The sequence below is a fragment of the Sabethes cyaneus genome, chromosome 1 (assembly GCF_943734655.1).
Source record: "Sabethes cyaneus chromosome 1, idSabCyanKW18_F2, whole genome shotgun sequence".
Lineage (NCBI taxonomy): Eukaryota > Metazoa > Arthropoda > Insecta > Diptera > Culicidae > Sabethes > Sabethes cyaneus.
In genome coordinates this window covers 170,014,007-170,033,275 of record NC_071353.1, presented here as the reverse complement: position 1 = coordinate 170,033,275, position 19,269 = coordinate 170,014,007, and the positions used below count along the sequence as shown (strand labels likewise).

The 19,269-nt window shown below is 40.8% G+C and overlaps 1 protein-coding gene across 1 annotated transcript; it reads left to right on the top strand.

The window, feature by feature from the left end:
- The first annotated feature begins 716 nt into the window (after positions 1–716).
- LOC128740819 (protein trachealess) lies at positions 717–18,924 on the top strand. Its single transcript, XM_053836387.1, has 5 exons — positions 717–868; positions 8,953–10,005; positions 10,074–10,180; positions 10,244–10,731; positions 18,614–18,924. The coding sequence occupies exons 2-5, from the start codon at positions 8,957–8,959 to the stop codon at positions 18,782–18,784; spliced, it is 1,815 nt and encodes a 604-aa protein (XP_053692362.1). The 5' UTR covers positions 717–868; positions 8,953–8,956; the 3' UTR covers positions 18,785–18,924.
- The last annotated feature ends 345 nt before the right edge of the window (positions 18,925–19,269 follow it).

Here is a 19,269-nt window from a genome sequence, read left to right as displayed (position 1 = left end):
CATGTCGTATGCTTGAAAGTAACATATACCATTTCGTAATATTAATTTTATCACTTTACTATAACACTACACTGTATGCTTAAAACACTTAAAAACTTGAAATACTTATGCATAAAACAGTTAAATTCAGACGATGACAACTAAAAATTAATAATTACTAGACACCACTTTTCACTCTTTTGGTTTCAAAAGTTCGGTAAGTATGAACTACATCTCCGAAAGTTACTCTCATAGGTGCTGCTGGAACAAACAGTCGAATCCAAACGACGAACGAAATAATTCTAACAGGAACAAACCGCCTTCGAAAAGACGGTATTGCACCGACCCACTCTCTCACACTCAATGCAGCCCATATAATTCAATGCAGAATGAAACAAAAACGATCAAAACAAGAAAACTTCAAACATGACTGTCACTATATCTTGTTCTCTCTTTTCCACTCATATAGCACTTCGATGAAGCGCACATGCTCGACTCATCTCCCTCGCGTCAGGCATCAAAACAGCATGAACCAATCGAACCAATGTCCGGCCCGGCACGCGTGTTATCGTATCGATGGATCGCGTTCACAGAACGCCAACAGAAAACCAACCGACGACGAACGGACCAATCTTCTCTTCGACTCGCCTGCTTCATTCCATCGTTCGCTGGCCACACCGTTGAACGTGTTTCAAATTCGGGAAAATGTGCAATTGAAGAACGCGAGCCACCACACTGACTGCTGCGCGGTTCGACGTGTTTGTTCCTGGGGGAAAAGTTCAAGTGAAGTGAAGTTTATTTTTCTGAAAATTCCAGTTTTTTTCAAATAGTTAGTGATAAGCTTGCCGTTACCGTCGTGTGGAAACAATTTCCAGCTGGAATTGGATTCGTAAGTAACGTCAATCTCTTTCAGGCGAGGACGACGATGACGACGAACCTGATTTGGGTTTTCTGTTTGAAATGCAAACATCGAAAAACGGTTTGCTGATTTTCGGGGCACTCGCCGTCCTTTGTGGGGTGTTTTTCGCGTGTTGGCAATTGTTTCAATAGTTTTTGATCTGAAAAGTTGATAGTAAAATGTTACTGCGTTGAAATTTATGGTAAATTTAGTTAAAAATTGGCTTCGGTACGTATTTCAAGGCGCGCAAAGTTTTGAAACTCGCTTGAGCTCTCGTTTCAAAAATAGGTCAATTTTTGAGTTTTTAAATTATATGTGATTCATTTATTTGTCGAACATTTTTTTAAATTTTCTTTTGATTTAATAGTGACAAACTCTAACAAATGCTATCAAAAAATCTCAATGCATGGATTTGAAAAAAAAATTTAAAGTTTAGTTTTCACGCAGTTTTCAAAAAAAAACTAAAGCACTAATTCATTCTCATCATGATTTCCTCCCTAAAAATCCAGATCAGAAAGTTAGAATTTTTCCGATTCCGGAGCACTTCTTCCTGATATTGGACATAAATCAATATCACAAACAGAGCCTCGCTGGGCTGCGGAGAAAGTACTGAAAAACCGATGTTGGCATTTCAAACGCAAAAAATTACTGTTGTCCATTCACACCTCGTCTCGCCTCACCCGGGAGGGAAGATGATTTTCTTTCTATTCACCAACTGCCAGCCTTCCTGGGCTTGACATGATGAATTACTTACTGGAAGCATTTGAGGGTTTAAAATTATTTCTGGAGACTTTTCGAAGACAAAAAAAAGGCATTCGATAAAACACGAGCTGAGATAATCTATGAAATATATGATAAGTATGCGAGTGTCCATGTAAATTTTAAACTACTTTCATCAGAGATGTTTTATTTAGGTTTTTTAACCATTTTTGAGCAATTTTCAGATTCATAATTGCGGACATGACACAACACTTATAAGTTATAACTCTTACAACCGTTAAAAACAAATTACTTTTAACTTACGCATCGACAAGTTTCAGATTATTATCAGGACGAGAACCCATGTCCAATCTTTATCTTTACTTTACTTTATTCTTTATCTATCGATGACCTAGTTCCAGTTTGGCTTGTAAACACATAACACATAATAACTTTGTATAGAATTGAGATAGAAGAATAATTTCTTCGACAAAGTTGTAGCTAAAAAATATTTAAATTACTTTGCCGAAGACATAGTAAGCGTATTTTTCATAGTTTTTGACTCACAGGGTCTTTTATATAAAGACCACCCCAAAATCACTTTTTCGCTTATTACTTCAAGTTTAATGGTTTTATTGCATCATGTTTTACAAAGTTGTTTCTCTTATCAAAATACATATTTTTGTGGAACACTGTATGTTGAAAATTCATACGTATAACGAGTTCTAACATTTTTCCAGTGTTTTTTTAGTCTGTTTCAGAACAGAATATCTCAAAAAGGGGCAAAGATAGAAAGATAGATATTTTTACAAAACATCTGGTGCAGGTAGAAAACTGATGGTATATTCGAAATCCGAAGACTATTTTACGTGACAAAACAATTAATTTTCTGTAGCAAGATATTCCATTATATGAGAGTTGTAAACCTGATAATAAATTGTTTCGTTTATTTAATGCCACTACACAAGTAATTTGATGAATGTTCCTTATAGCATTTTTTCTCAGCTTTCCGATGGTGGTCTTAAAATTAAATTCGGTTGGGGGTATCATGGTGAAAACGGCAATTTTTTAATAAAATCCAACATGACGGCCAAATCCAAGATGGCCGTCGATTTTTTTCACTTCGTTTATAGACCCTATCTTGCCTCTTTACAAAACCTTGTCGTTTGTAGTTTGTTTCATAGCAAATTTGGGAAATATCACAATAATTATATGAAAATTGTGAACCTTGCTACAAATAACTGGTTGTTTTATTCAGTTAATGCCATTGCACACCTAATTTTATGAATGTTTCTTGTAGAATTTTTCATCAGTTTTCCAATGGTGGTCTTAAAATGAAAATCGGTTAGGGGGCTCATAGTGAAAACGGCGATTGTTTGATAAAATCCAGTATGGCGACCAAATCCAAGATGGCCACCAAAATTTTTTTACTCCAAAGCCCTGTTCTTCTTCATAGAACCGGGTTATTTGTTAGTTAGGACATAGTTAGAGATCAAGGTTTGCTCAAAATTTAACTTTTTTTGAACCTGTTAGGCCCCTTGGCGAACGAGGGGTCGCCTAATTCGAGGTATCAAAAGCGTAATTCTTATTTTTTAACCATTTTCACCCAATTAAGCGCAAAAGTTCCAATATTTGAAGACCCCGTGTCAGTAGTGGCCCCGTTTCAGCGAGAATTACTCATTGGACTTTGAAATTGATTTTGAATTTTCTTGGAAATTGGGTTTGAATTGGACGTGAAACTGGATCTCATTGGGACTTGAAAATGCACTTAGAATTGGACTTGAAATCGGTGGTGAAAATAGTCCAGTCGCCCGGCATCATTGCGACGTGACCGGCCCAGCGTACTCTCCCGACTTTTGCCAGATGTACCACTATGGGAATCTCTCCAAGTAGTGCCTGTAGTTCATCGGTCATACGGCTACACCATTTTCCGGTTTCTGTTTGTACGCCGCCAAAAAAAAATCCGTGTTGCAGTGCTACAAAATTATAGCCTTGATTATTCTGATGAAAACCTGTTTGCAACGTAACTTAACAATTGAAATACTCAGATAAACGTGATGGGAAAGTCGTATTGACGCTATTAAATTATTTAGAAAAGAGATTTTCGAATCACTTGAAAATCAGCAATCATCTTCCGATGAAGCAGCAAGGCATGAGGACGAGGTTTCTGAACCAACATGAATTCTGAACCGAACTTTTTTGTTTTTGAAAGCTTATCATTTTAACAATGGGTTCCAAGAAACCGACAATTATGCAAGAGAAATGGTGGATAACCGTGACTTTGATACGTCGTATATTTCCGAAGATTGAATCCACTCCTGCCAAAAAAAGAAACTTTTTTCATAAAAAGCAGTTGACAAACCGATTCTACTCTGAGATTTAAAGTCCCTAGATGGCTTTAGATACTGCCATCAATTTTATTGAAACATTTTTTTAAATTGTTAGATGTACTAGAAATTAACATTTACAGATTGTATACTTTAAATTTAGATTCGAACAGTTAAAGAAGAAGCATCAGAAAATGCTTTCAGCTTTCTCTGTGATATTGGGAGCATGGAAAATATTCTTTTTCGTCACAATCTTTAGAATACCTACAGGAATCTTAAACATATCTTGACAAATGCTACAAATGCATTCGACGGATTGCGATACTTTTACTATTTGTTTCATGTTTAGTAGCGATTAACGTAGAATAAAAACAATTTTGCTTTTTAGATAGGACGTAAAAATTAATTCCAAACGTCGATATACTACTACATAAAGTGCGTCAAATAATCTTGTAATTTTGTAATCGTTAGAAATGCAACATCTATCCGAATAAATCTCTCTTATTTTTACGACTAAATTCTAGGGGCGCCATTTTGAGGATTTGCGTGGAGCGACAAATTGGCTAGCGCCGGCCCTGAGAATGGGACATAAAATTGGACTGAAATCAGACCTAAATTGGACTTTGAAATTTGATTTGAAGTTAAACTTACGATTGGACATGGAATCGGGCTTTAAATTGGACTTGAATTAGAGTATAAGTTTGCTTTAAAATGGGGACATTGATATTGGGGTTGAAATTGAACTCGTGATTGGATATGAAAATTGATTTCAATTTAATGGCAGGTGGGAATCGTATCCACATCTCTCGATTGCTGAACGTGGTGTGACACCTCTACATCTCCGCCGCGCCGCATCCTTCTATTCGTGACGATATCGACGATATATTACTCAGTGACGATATCGTTTTTGTGTGCTTACTCTTTGTTTTTGCCGCAAAGAAGATACACTATTACCAACTCGGTGCGTGCGGTAGAAACAGGCAGTGTGTTGCCGATAGTCGCTCCTGCAAGTCTAGTGATTTACTACCAACGGTTTTTTATTCTCAGCATATTAAATTTTAACCTTGAATTAGATACAACTCAAATTTTTGCTTCCATGACTTCTAATTAAAATTTTAAATCTAACTTTGTAGCTTCTCTGCTGGGCGGTGCTGCTAGATAATCACGCTTAAGGACAAGGTAGTCAGAGTCCATTTATGGCAGTCAGTATGACACCCTTCCCTTCCCTTCTTCAGTGTACAAACAAGCTCCCATAGACTCGGGAAACCATCACAAAAATATAAAATTAGTTCAACTAACCTGCTAGCCGTAATAAGATCTTGCAACTCGAAGTACTAAACATTGCATTCTATAAGTCCTATTAGTTTTCGGGGCATAACTTACACTAAATACTGAAATTTCTGCCCAATTAAAATTCATCACTATATTTTCACTTTTTCGCCGTCGATTTTTCTTTTCTTCGGTCGTTCCATTCATCACATCACTCGCGAAACTTAACTTGAAACACAGAAAACTTGAATTTACCACCCCAACAGTTATCTGGTAAGATATTATAATGATTTTGCCCAACTGTTCACTTGAATTGATATGAAAAACTTTACTTCGTTTCGATTGCAATTCCGAATCCGCGACCGTCGTTGTTGATACGTTACCAAGGAAACGGGAGGGATGCCATATTTACGTTGAGCATGAAATTGGCCAATAATTTTCGCTATTAAATTAACGGTCGTAAAGTGTCGAAAATATACTTATAAAATTCTCTGATAATAAAATTCACCGTAAACAACATTTTATGTGACAGAATTACTGTCGGATATAGTTCAACAGCAACAATGGATACGCGATTCTATGTTTCATAATTGTTCATAACAGATTTTATTACCTACTACTAGCAACTCAGCATAAACTGTGTAAACAAAACGATAGTGGAAACAAGTACTGAAATCAGTAAAAGAGCAGCTGGCCTCTGACGACCTTCACCTTAAGCTTAAGGTTTTGTTTTTATTGATTTTTAATTTCAACATCGCCCCCAAAACCCGCTGTTCTAGCATCCTTGTCAACAGCGCACATCCAATGAATACGTGGCTTGCCCCAAAGTCGTCAGGTTCTCTGCTGAATATTATTTTCGCTAATCTTTCATCCGGCATCCTTGCTACGTGACCATCCCACTGTAGCCTGCCGTGTTTTAGCCGCTTTACAATATCCGAATTTTTATGCACTTAGTATATTTCATGGTTTATGCGTCTGACAGCACTCCTTCTTCTAATTAGCCCTCAAGAATTGATCGTAGGATCGTACGCCTTAAACCGCCTAGCGCTAGTCGGTCACTCTCTTTCTACGGCCATGCTTCATGATTATAGAGTAGCATCAGGAGAATTAGCATCTTATAGAGCTCGAATTACTTACGGAATTGCAGGGTGCGGCATCTCAGCTGGTTACGACTCTATTGGCATCCCCTATCCGTCTTTTTACTTGAAGACTCATATCGTTGATTAACGTACAAAGCTGTACGTAGCTCCATCTATCCCAACCGCAGCTCCAACACACCAAGGACTTCCACGCACGATGCCGTCCGAGAACCCTAGGAGCATGCGAGATTTCAAGACGGTCTTCTTCTGTATAGATATATCACTATGACCAGTATTTTGATCTATATCGATCTTGGTGTTGTATTCCGCACTTCGTTCTTTATGCAGTATTGCTATAGATTGAGCGAACTGGCTATTATCCGTGCTTACTTTCTTTTTCCTGTAGAGTCAGGAAGTGCGGAGACTAGTTATAATTTGCCCTTGGACAAAAGACTTCTTTCTCACCACGAGCAAGTATCATACTTATAACTTGCAAGCCCCGACTAGTGGTTTCATGGTCGGTAAAGCAGAGTTCAGCACAAAATGATGTATGTGCTTTTTTGCGTTAATACTTGCATTACCAATCTCGTTTCTAGAACCAGGTACTAGAACAAGTTATAATTTACCCTTAGACAGGAGGCTTCATTCGCACCTCAAGCAAGTACCGCTCAGGGCTCAGGTTTCATTGTTGGTAAAAAGAAAAATTCAGTAGGAAGGAAAGCTGTAAAGGGGCCTGAGAATAAACCCAAGCTAAAGTAATTGAATGGTCTGATCTCCGACCATCTTGCCCGCTATTCTAACGATTGACCATAACTTTAAATCGTCGAGTGTAGCTCGAATCATCCTAATCAATTTTGTTGGAAAACCATGTTCAAGCATAATGCGCCACAATAGATCTAACTAATCATCATAGTGGGTCCTAGCCCAAGGCTCCTATAAAAATGAGCCACACCTCATTTCGTTTAACTAAATCGTACGCCGCTTTGGAGTCCATAAAAATGGTGAATTGCAAGTTGAATTTTTCTAGCTCTGTAGCCGCAAGGTTACCGAGTCTGTTCTGACAAGCGAATGGTCATGGGTTCGAATCTTAGTAGAATCAGGCCATTCGATGTCAAAATAACTTTACAGTGTGACATATATGTATTCGAACAAAAACAAAGTCATATATTTTTGTAAATAAAGACTGAATTTCGAATTTTACCTTTAGAAGTTGTTTATCCATAGATACACAACGCAACAAACAATCATTACTCTATTGAATCGTCTCTTGCCTGGTTAACACGCTTCAAACGCTTTTTAAAGTCGTTACATGCGGCACGCACTGCTTCTATCGGAATATCATCCCATATCTTGTTGATAACTAACATAAACTCATCCAAATTATGATATTTATAATCCTTGAGCTTCTGCTGCATGTACCCCATTTACAAAAATCCAGTGGGTTCAAATCAGGAGAACTTGGAGGCCATTCCTTTTTCGCTATGAAATCCGCCGGATTGACCTTGGACGTCTTCACAAGATTTGCAATGTAGGCTGGTGTTCCGTCTTGTTGAAAGCCGTAATCTTCTTCACCATACATTCCCCGAACGTAAGGTATCAAATTTTGTTCCAAGACCATTTCTAGTCATTATTTTGCATTAACTTTCACACCCTTGTCAATAAATAATAGAGAAAGTTTCCCTTTCTTTGAAATGCCCCCCCAGACCATGACCGTTGATGAATTTTGGTATCGCAGTACATTCCGTTTGTGCTTTGGAACGTCCGTGATCGAAACCGACCACAACCGATCGTTTTGAGCATGATGCGGTGTTTGAAGAACAACAGGGAGCAGAGGGAGCTGCAGTTTGTATCTTTCATGCCGTTTAGATTTTGCTGCTTCCGTTAATCCATGGATTTTACGTTTTTTGAATGCTTTCATATCCAAATCGATTTTCTGAATTCGACGAAGAGTTTTCCTTTTGATATTCAGCTGAAATGCCATTTTCCGTGCGGACCGGTCGCAACTGCGACGAATTCGTTCTCGAACAACCTTTTTGATCTCTACAGTTCAGAAAACGAAGTGTTCTTCCAGCTTTTTTACGGTTTTCAACAAATCCCGTCTCGACAAATCGTTTTAGTGTATAGTATTCAAAGCCTCTTTTTATACCGTGATGTTTGAGGTCACGAAAAATAGTGCCGCATGTAGCACCGTTCAACAATTTATTTATTGTCAACGACCGCAACTCAAACTCTGGTACGTGCACACCGAACGAGACACAATACGAAAATGAAACTACGTGAAGTAAGACTTAAGTCATGATGCCACACACACATGGTCTTAGTTTGATTGTATTAATTGTATATGCCGCTGCATGCAGAAAATGATTTTTGTTCGAATATATATGTGTCACACTGTAGTTTGGGTTTATTCTCAGGCCCCCCATCACCCTTCCTTCGTGCTGAATTCTATATTGACAGTATAAAAATGACTTATATGTAGTAAAATGCACTGATCGTCTACGCCAGGGATGGCTATAATTGGAGACAGCGCTATCATATGGTGGGTAAATTCCACATACGTTCCGATAGCAAATCAGTAGCGGACCAAACACAAAGTTGGAAATATCTACTGGACCTTTACTCTACTTTTTAATTGAGTGATTATAAATTCATACAACTCACTGATCAAATAACCTTCCATCTATTTTTCTCGTCCCTCCAGCACTATGTTCCCATTCTCCTCGCTGCAGGTCGAGTACAGCAATTTCCACCGTTCGTCGCAAATCATGTCCAACGCGCTGAGCATGACCAATTCGGGCTTCCCGCACTCGTGGATCGTGTCCGGGCAGGAGTTCTGCCCGATCACCTACTCGTCCATTCAGTCGCACAATTCGGCCGTCTCGAACAACCTGGCCACCGTCGAGCCGGGGCTGATCGAGCTGCGCAAGGAGAAATCACGCGACGCGGCCCGGTCACGCCGCGGCAAGGAGAACTACGAGTTCTACGAGCTGGCCAAAATGTTACCCCTGCCGGCGGCCATTACCAGCCAGCTGGATAAGGCCTCCATCATCCGGCTGACGATCAGTTACCTAAAGCTGAAGGAATTCAGCGAAAGTGGTGTCCCATCCTGGAGCAAGGAACCGATCGGGTTTCAGAACTACAGCGCCCCTCAGTACAGTTACAACGAAATGTTCGAAACGCACCTCGGGACGCACATTCTACAGTCACTGGATGGATTCGCGCTGTCCACCAGCGTGGATGGTCGCTTCCTGTACATTTCAGAAACTGTTTCCATCTACTTGGGTCTCTCCCAGGTGGAGATGACCGGAAGCAGTATCTTCGACTACATTCACAAAGGTGATCATGCCGAACTAGAACATCAACTGGGTATCAAAAAGAACTCCGAGTATTCGTATAGCTCATATCCGGATGATCCACCGGAAAAGACCGTCCTGAAAATGGCAAAAGACAGTAAGCCACTGCCCGGGGAGACGTACGAGGGGGAAGATCGAGCCTTCTGCGTCCGAATGAAGTCCACACTAACGAAGCGAGGTTGCCACTTTAAGTCGTCCGGCTATCGGGTCATCCTACTGCTCTGCCACCAGCGGAAACGCAACAACTCCACGGACGAGCACAACGAGAAGCAGACTGTGATTGGAATGGTGGGCATCGGAATCGCTCTTCCACCACCTTCGTTGCACGAAATCAAACTCGAATCCGATATGTTCGTGTTCCGAACGAGCCTGGACCTAACGATCATTCACTGCGAGAACAGGTAATCAGGCGTTATTTTTCATTCGCTACCAATTGCTGTTTTAAGAACAATTCTTGTTTACTTTGCAGAATCGCCAGCTTTCTGGACTACACGGCCGATGAACTCAATGGAAAGAGTGTGTATCTGCTTTGTCATGGACAGGATGCGCACAAGCTGAAGAAGAGTCACGCCGAACGTAAGTGTTTTTACCGTTTGACCGAAATTTCTGTTTTAAAAGTGTGATTTTTTTAATTTGTAGTAATTCAAAAGGGTCAAGTGTTGACGCCCTTCTATCGGATTCTGAACAAAAACTCCGGCTACTTTTGGATTCAGACCTGCTGCACCATGGTCTGTCAGACGAAGAACATGAGCGATCAGACGGTGATCTGCGTCAATTACATTATCACACGCCCGGAGAAGGAGAATATGATTCTGGACATCTCGCAGATGCCGAACATTGGTTTAACGGATTATCACAGTGCCGGCAAGAGTAATACCGCCTCGAAACGGGCAACGGCATCGGCGATGGACTACGAGCTGGACGTCAAGGGTGGCGAAATGGGCGGAGCCCATCCGGAGGGGGCGGCCTATCACGACGGTCACATGATCGTCGATCACAAAGATCTGCTGGAAAAGTCCCCGCACAAAAGTCAGGTCATCGGCATGGGAATGTACGACGGCAAGAAGGATCAGCTGGAGTACAAGGAGAAGCATCTGGAGCGGGAGAAGGGATGCAGTAATAGTAAGGTAAGAGATCACGCAAATTGTTTGAATTTCAAAGCTTTGATTGTTTTCGGTGAATACGAAGAAACGTTCAACCCATAAAAGTATCCCTATACTTTTGAATAAGTCAGATTGTCATTGTATTCCGCCGGTTAAACGCTGTTCTGTTCGTTTCAAAGCTAAATTTCCATTCTTAGGACCAAGCTCATGTTCCAGGGCTCCAAAAACTCTGTTGTATTGTCTGGTGTAATCCAAGCCTTTTTTAAACTCTGGTTCAAAATCTCTCTCCACCTCCTTCTAAGCCAAATTTCTAATTAGCGCTGTCGAATTCAAACTTTGGTTATTCCAAAAAATCTATACACGAAAAGAGGTCAGTCGGTGAACAAAGCTCAGCGATTTTCCGGTAGATTTTAATTACTTTTATGCCAATCGATCAGAAAATCTTCTACGCATTGATCTGAACGGCGAAAAAGAATAGAATCTTTTAGCAAGTCACTATTGGAATAAGCAAAAATATCAACCACTGTTAAAACTTAACCAATCAACCAGTCACATGCATACGCTTTTACTTCCCAGGACCGTGACAACAGCTCATAGAAAAGACCGACAGAGAGTTCCTGTCCAACATACTACAGATTATTCGTTTCGAATAAAGCTAGACTAATTTGATGTCCTGAAAGCAAACTTTTGTAAAAGTGTTAAAAGACACCTCTACAACCGATTTTATCGTTTTAACATTGAACATTCTAGTGAACCGTTATAGCAACGTAAGCTATCACCGTTTCTTTTTGTTTGATTTAATCTCCGTACTACAAGAATTTATTCTAAACTGATATGTTACACGAAAACAGTGATGACGAAATATTCGTGCCTGTGACGAAACGCAGCCCTAGCCCTAGCCCTAGCCCTAGCCCTAGCCCTAGCCCTAGCCCTAGCCCTAGCCCTAGCCCTAGCCCTAGCCCTAGCCCTAGCCCTAGCCCTAGCCCTAGCCCTAGCCCTAGCCCTAGCCCTAGCCCTAGCCCTAGCCCTAGCCCTAGCCCTAGCCCTAGCCCTAGCCCTAGCCCTAGCCCTAGCCCTAGCCCTAGCCCTAGCCCTAGCCCTAGCCCTAGCCCTAGCCCTAGCCCTAGCCCTAGCCCTAGCCCTAGCCCTAGCCCTAGCCCTAGCCCTAGCCCTAGCCCTAGCCCTAGCCCTAGCCCTAGCCCTAGCCCTAGCCCTAGCCCTAGCCCTAGCCCTAGCCCTAGCCCTAGCCCTAGCCCTAGCCCTAGCCCTAGCCCTAGCCCTAGCCCTAGCCCTAGCCCTAGCCCTAGCCCTAGCCCTAGCCCTAGCCCTAGCCCTAGCCCTAGCCCTAGCCCTAGCCCTAGCCCTAGCCCTAGCCCTAGCCCTAGCCCTAGCCCTAGCCCTAGCCCTAGCCCTAGCCCTAGCCCTAGCCCTAGCCCTAGCCCTAGCCCTAGCCCTAGCCCTAGCCCTAGCCCTAGCCCTAGCCCTAGCCCTAGCCCTAGCCCTAGCCCTAGCCCTAGCCCTAGCCCTAGCCCTAGCCCTAGCCCTAGCCCTAGCCCTAGCCCTAGCCCTAGCCCTAGCCCTAGCCCTAGCCCTAGCCCTAGCCCTAGCCCTAGCCCTAGCCCTAGCCCTAGCCCTAGCCCTAGCCCTAGCCCTAGCCCTAGCCCTAGCCCTAGCCCTAGCCCTAGCCCTAGCCCTAGCCCTAGCCCTAGCCCTAGCCCTAGCCCTAGCCCTAGCCCTAGCCCTAGCCCTAGCCCTAGCCCTAGCCCTAGCCCTAGCCCTAGCCCTAGCCCTAGCCCTAGCCCTAGCCCTAGCCCTAGCCCTAGCCCTAGCCCTAGCCCTAGCCCTAGCCCTAGCCCTAGCCCTAGCCCTAGCCCTAGCCCTAGCCCTAGCCCTAGCCCTAGCCCTAGCCCTAGCCCTAGCCCTAGCCCTAGCCCTAGCCCTAGCCCTAGCCCTAGCCCTAGCCCTAGCCCTAGCCCTAGCCCTAGCCCTAGCCCTAGCCCTAGCCCTAGCCCTAGCCCTAGCCCTAGCCCTAGCCCTAGCCCTAGCCCTAGCCCTAGCCCTAGCCCTAGCCCTAGCCGACATAAAACTTAACAGCAGTCGACTCAACACGTGGAACGGGTAACCAAGCAACCGTTGCCTCAGAATAACAGACAGTTCCAAATTTACACATGTTTACTATGGTACAATTCCAACACGTGGAATTTACTAATTCTGCCCATTAGCAGACTTCACAATATTGAACGCGGGATTACATTGCTTTGTGCTGGCTCGAAATTATTTGAAATCGTGGTCGTGGCACGTTGCACAGAAGTGCTGCGCAACACATTTCAAGCGATCGGCACTACTTTTTTCCTGGTCGCTCGACTAGCACAAATCTGGTGAAGTTCAGCTCATTTTATCTACAATATATGGACTGCTACCCAAAATAAAGAATCTCGGATCCTCTGCTGCTTTTGTCCGGTGGTGGTAATCCTTGCTTGAAAACTGTTGTCTTTCTTTGAAACTAAGGAACACTGAGTCTTGCGACTTCCGAAGTACCTCGGGCGTTTCACATGGTAGCAACGTCGGGCCCTTGCTGTTTTCGCTGTATTACAATGATGTTTGCATGCTAATAACCTCAAAATCTACCTTGCATTTCGCTCAGTTACTGATTGTATCGAATTACAAAAGCTGATCGACATGTTTCATGTTTGGTGTGTATGCAACCGGCTCAGCATCAGCATTGCGAAGTGCTCCGTAATCAGTAGACGGCCTTCGCTTTTGGAGCTCTGGAGACACATACGAGATTCGTTTGGAATTGAAAACCCAGAAGCAAACTTTTGTCATTTCTGGTTACTGCAACCTATTTATGACTGAAATTAGTCATTAGTCGGTTACCACAACTAGTTTGTAACAACTGTGCTAGTAGGGAATATGAGAAATGTGTTCCGAACGGATTTTTTCACATTTTAATATTAATATCACCACGTCAGACTTGAAAAACGAAAAAGAGAAATTCAACTTTTTCTTACCTGGCGCTTTTCCAGATAAGTATTTTTGAGTGCACTTTCATGAAAAAATAATCATTACTTGAATCGCATCATTTTTAGGATGTTACTCGTTAGAGGGTTAAGTGTTTAACTAAGCTGTGGCTATCTACATGTATTTCCGGTGACTAATCTTGATACAGCGACGGGAATTAACGAACAACGTTCGCACAAAAATTGTTTGCACAAGGTATTTGTTAATTAATTATTGTGCACATTTTGTTTATTTATGTTCAGTTTCATTGTTTGCATAAAAACACAAAAATTTTAAGGAAGTTTTTTATTTTTCTTAACTTATAAAAATAATTCTGCGAACTACAATAAAAATATACACTATTGACACATTCCAGCGTTACGAGACACCATGAGCAACCGTTTTTTCGAAGCAAATTTGTTCATATTTTACCAACAGTCTGACGAATATCTTTCAAAATAGGTGTTTTGAGATGCTATTTAGTAGTACTTTCTCAATACGAGGGCGAAATATTTGTTATAATAAGCATCATTGAATAGTGGCGGAATACTTTTCGTGACGGGACACCATCGCAGAATATGCGTATTCTGAACATGATTCAAACATTTGCAAAACTCTGCTCTGTTTCAAGTTTTTCAAAGTCGACATGTTCCGAAAATTTTTAGCTGAAGGCAGCCTGAAACTCAAAATGTAAAAGTATATTCAGGTTTTGTGTTTAGTTTTTAAGATATAATAAAAATCATTTCGTTACGGGACACCATGCGCTGTTGGGCAAACGGTATTCTGCAAATGGTGTCCCGTAACGGAAAAAATAAAATGCATTATATGGTTTATTTTCTCTAGATTTCTATTCAGGCCGTCATATTTTCTATATCTGGTCTAAATTCACTATATTTTGTAACAATAGTGTGCTGATTTGGTGTGTGATAGTCTGGCAATAAGACATACGTAACGAAGTATATGTAAGGTAAAGTTTACTTCCAGGTAAAAAGAAATACCCATGTGAGAACTATACTGAAGTATTATAATGAAATGCTTGCCTAATCTTAGGGTTTGGACACATTAGTAATTAAAATGTAGGGGCTGTGCATTAATTATGTAACGAGTTTTCCCCATTGTTGACTAATAGCCCCCTCCCCCTATGTAAGATTTTGCATGATTTTGGCCAAAATAACAAAATTCAAAAATTTTGTTTGAAAAAATTTAAAACGGTAAATAATGTTCGTCTTGATGCGAAAGGTATGCTTTATTTGCGCTGCACGCCAAAATGGTATTAAATAGCAAATATTCGAAAATTAGGTATTTTGTTTTACTTCAGACGTATCAGTTAATGTATCATAACGCATAAATTTAAAAGTTTTTAAGCAACTCTACTATTTCATGCAACATTAACAACTCATGTTGCGAACTACAACTATAACATAAGTTGCTATAAAAGACTAATTTTGCATATTCTTTAAAATAACTTTGTTGATAACTTGCAAATTATTCTACAGTCATAAAACAGTTATATAAAACATAAAAAAATAACACAGTTGAAAAGGGTCATGAAAACTTTCAAAAAAGAAACGCTAAAAAAGTAGCTGAAAATGATGCCGTTCGAAGTACGACACTTACTATGCATCTTGCAAGCTAAAAATGTTCTCTGGGCTAGGCTTTCTAGCTAGTGTGCTCAGCGAAGCCACTATAATTGCTAAAAAAGCTGACTAAACAACTTTCACAAACGGAGTTTCAAGTTTTTAGACTATTCAAGTATTTTAATGATAAAGTATTCAAGTAAGTCGAAATCGGCGTTAGGTATAAATGTCTTTAAGACTTAACCCTTCTTCTTTATCGAGAGACTTTCTTTCTTTTTCATTAACTTTTTTTTGTTTTCGGGTACAGTGGGTTGTTAGACTCAGGTCCCTATCTCACTGACCTGGCTGCCATCTTAAGGTGGGAGGAAGCCACTCTGTCCCCTTCACTGTTAGCCTACAGCAACCGAGATTACGTACATACCCCAGCCGGCAACACGTGGACGTAGGGGTAGAAGTTAGTAAACAGAGGTTATGGAATGCACATGTTCACCCTTTGCCTGGAGCCACCCTTTGTCGAGAGACTGCAGCTAGTTATTAGAGTACAAAACAATTAGGTTGATTTGTCTATTTTGGATAGGCTTTACGCGTGCTTTATTTTGGTCACTTCTATTTGATTTTGCCGTAAATGTCCAAAATAACGTACGCGCAACGTCTGCCCAAAATAGATAAATCACTCTACGAGGCTTGTACAACGATCCTACTGACTTTGGCAGCACCATCCAGTCGAGATTCGAACATACGACGACTGGTATCATACCTCATTAGGTATTACTCATCAGGCATCACATCTTTTTTTGCGGTGTCCACCTTTCATATAATGTGTCCGTTTTTCTGTACAATGTCTAAAAAATATGATTACTAGGTAATGTTTTTGATGTTAAAGTAAAAGTTTTGAACAAAATTTAGTAGTAGTATGGCTATATCAAACAGAGATACTTGTGTAGATATTGAATTTTAATCTTGAGGTGCCCGTCTTTACCGCACATTCCTTAATATTACAATATATTATTATATTGTAATCATATTTATACATACTTATAGTAAATACATATTTACTTGCATTCGGTCATCAAAATAATAGATTTGTTATCATCGATAAAGATTAGTTGAAACATGATGTGATAAGTGCTTTTTCATTCAATTACTTTTTGCGTTAAACAAAACGTTACGGGACACCATTTTGAAGCACCTATTTTATTTTACACAGAAATGCTTATCAAAAGTCAAGCACAGCGCGATTTTGATTGTACATATATGATTAAAGAAAATTCATAGTTTCAAAAAGTTCGGATTTAAATTCTCTGGTATAAGGAAATAAATGCAATATTTTCGTTACGGGACACCATTATAAAAGTACCTGTTTTTAAAGGCCGCTTATCTGGAAAATGCTTTCATTTTTCAAAAAACTCTGTATGAACAAAATGTTATCCTAGTAATGAAACATGTTTTGACGATATACGGTTTTAAATTATTTTGGCTTAAAACTATTGACAGAGAATTAATTGCAGCCTTGCCTAAATGATGAAAAATCTATATTGTTAACCTCCCACTTGTAAGGTGCATTTTAGCATGAATTGTCAATAAACAATATGACAATTCAAGATTTTTGTAAGCTTTATAGTATGTTTGAACATACTACATACAAATATTTTTAATATTACTACTTTCAAAATTTGCTCTCATGGGATAGATGCGCATGTGTCTATTGCAATTCAAAATACTCACACACAAATGGAAAATGCCTAACCTGCAAGTTTATTTGCAGTCCAATTAGCAAAAATTAAGTCGATTGTCTGAGGCTCAATAAAATGTGTAAGATTTTAATACTGTGCATTTCAGTGAATTGAAAATTTGTTTATTTAATTTCTTTTTCATTCTGGGTTACAGCTAATACGCTTTAGTAAATCAGAAAACGCGAAAAGACGCCAGATTTGCATCATTTTTCTTACCAGACATCAATTCTGAATACATTACATCAGTATGTCCATACAATCGTACAAAGTAAGGATATTGTTGCTCAATTTCTCAAACCGGTTTACCTTCCGGACTTCATAGTAGTCTAAGCTTAAGCAATATAAATAATCTCCGTCCTACTGTAAGAGCTGAATGACCCTTCAGGTTAATGACTCTATAATAAAAACCAAAAATCCGTCCTGCTGTAACGGAAAAACTTGATCGATGTATTTCAACACCCTACGGTAAGACGTAGTCCTGCGTCAAAAAGCTACGGAACAACGCCTACTTTGAAGGACACATAATGAAGCGATTTCTATCCACGTCCTCCTTGACCAACTTAACAGTCTTAACAGCCAACTGATACATCCGGATGAATTCTGAATAAGTAAATCCAGGAAGCAGGAACGGTTGTCACTGACGTGGCTATGTTAGTATTCGTTCCTGTTGTCATGCCAGCGTTATAAACACATACTTTGAATCAAGTTTTTGTCTTATTTTCCAAAAATAATTAATGAAACTGTAAGTAAATGGGTTCTACTTATGTTGATGAGAGCATTGAGACTTACCATACATACCAGGGGGCGGCCTATCTTACCTGGTTTTGTCGATCGTTACTTTCCCCGAACGCGCGGTCTGTTTAGGCTTAACACGGGAACGTAGCACTGTGGGAGGATGATATTCAGAGGCGGGAACAGTATAGAGTAGCACCGGCTCGCTACTCAACGGGAGGATGCTTCTCGGCGGCTTGTAACAACTTTTCACTTGCGGATTGGCACACCGGAATATTAACGGAAGCTTTACTCTAGACACTGGGATGGCGGAGTTAATCTTCACGCACTGCACGGCCTACGGGTACTTGTTCCACTACACAGGTCGTACCTCGACCGGAATGACGGATCGAAGCTTTAGCGGGTTTATCTTCTGGTCACGCACGGCACTTCGCGGCACAATTCTCATAAGCTTCTCAATCTTTCGACCAAAAACTAACTACGTGGCAAACTCAGTATCTATATCAGAACAGCGGACACGCGTCCGATCGCTCCAACATTCCGCACAAAAAGCCCCGACTCCTTCCGATCGGCTAGCAACGCCCTCTCGCTGGCTTAGACAGGACTCCCCAGCGTTACGCATCTCCTCTGCTCTCGGTCGACCCGTGTGTTACAGCCATTGGCAACCGCGGCGTCTCGATCAGGAATTTTATCTTAAAAACTAACAATTGTTTTTCCTACCTCCTGATATGCAACACAAATACAATTTTCGATGTATTTACTTTACTATGGGACATGGTCACATGTTACAAAACAAAATATGATTAAATATTCGCTTGAGCGACACATAAGTTATTTTAAAATTTATTACCCTTCCCCTTACAGCAACTGCGACTAAAGTCCGGCAGCCCGCTGCTCGGCGTTTCGGCCAACGAAAACCACGGCAACCTGGAGAAGAAGACCTCCAACGGCAAGAAGAACATCTCCAACCGGGCCAGCGTGATTCGGGTGCTGAACAAATCGTCCTCGAAGAAGATACTGCAGGAAAACCATTGAACCGCCGGTGAAAGGTTGTTAAACTCATCATCCCCGAAAGCTCCCCATCCCATTGTTTCTTACTGGCCATCAGTGTCACAGCCGCTAGCTAACTATACTCAACAAAACCGCTTAGAAGCATGCGATCGTATTTATTGCTTTTAGCCCAGTTCTACAAGAATACTCAAACTTAAACTGAAACTCTCCCAGCCCCGTCGGAGGGTCGGTGTTTTCTTCCGACTGGTCGGCCGACGGCGCAGGATTAACCATTCACAAACAATCAACCAATATTGTATGTATTTGTTATTCACAACCGTACTCTTCGCAAAGTAACCAGTGTCAGTATATAGTTCTATCATGTATATGAATGTAACAAATAGAAATTTCAACCTTAGAATCTAACTAGTGAAGATAATTAGACATTGAAATAAGTATTATGTTTTAGTATTATTAAGTAAATACTTCATCACAAACAAAACAAGCTCTTTTCTTTTTCATTTAAAGTG

What these genes read in the sequence shown, in the direction of transcription:
- LOC128740819 (XM_053836387.1), top strand. Translation starts at nt 8,957, where the DNA reads ATGTTCCCATTCTCCTCGCTGCAGGTCGAGTACAGCAATTTCCACCGT. An exon ending in ATCATTCACTGCGAGAACAG is followed by an intron (nt 10,006 to 10,073) that starts GTAATCAGGCGT and finishes TTTACTTTGCAG; the next exon opens with AATCGCCAGCTTTCTGGACT. An exon ending in AGGGATGCAGTAATAGTAAG is followed by an intron (nt 10,732 to 18,613) that starts GTAAGAGATCAC and finishes TTCCCCTTACAG; the next exon opens with CAACTGCGACTAAAGTCCGG.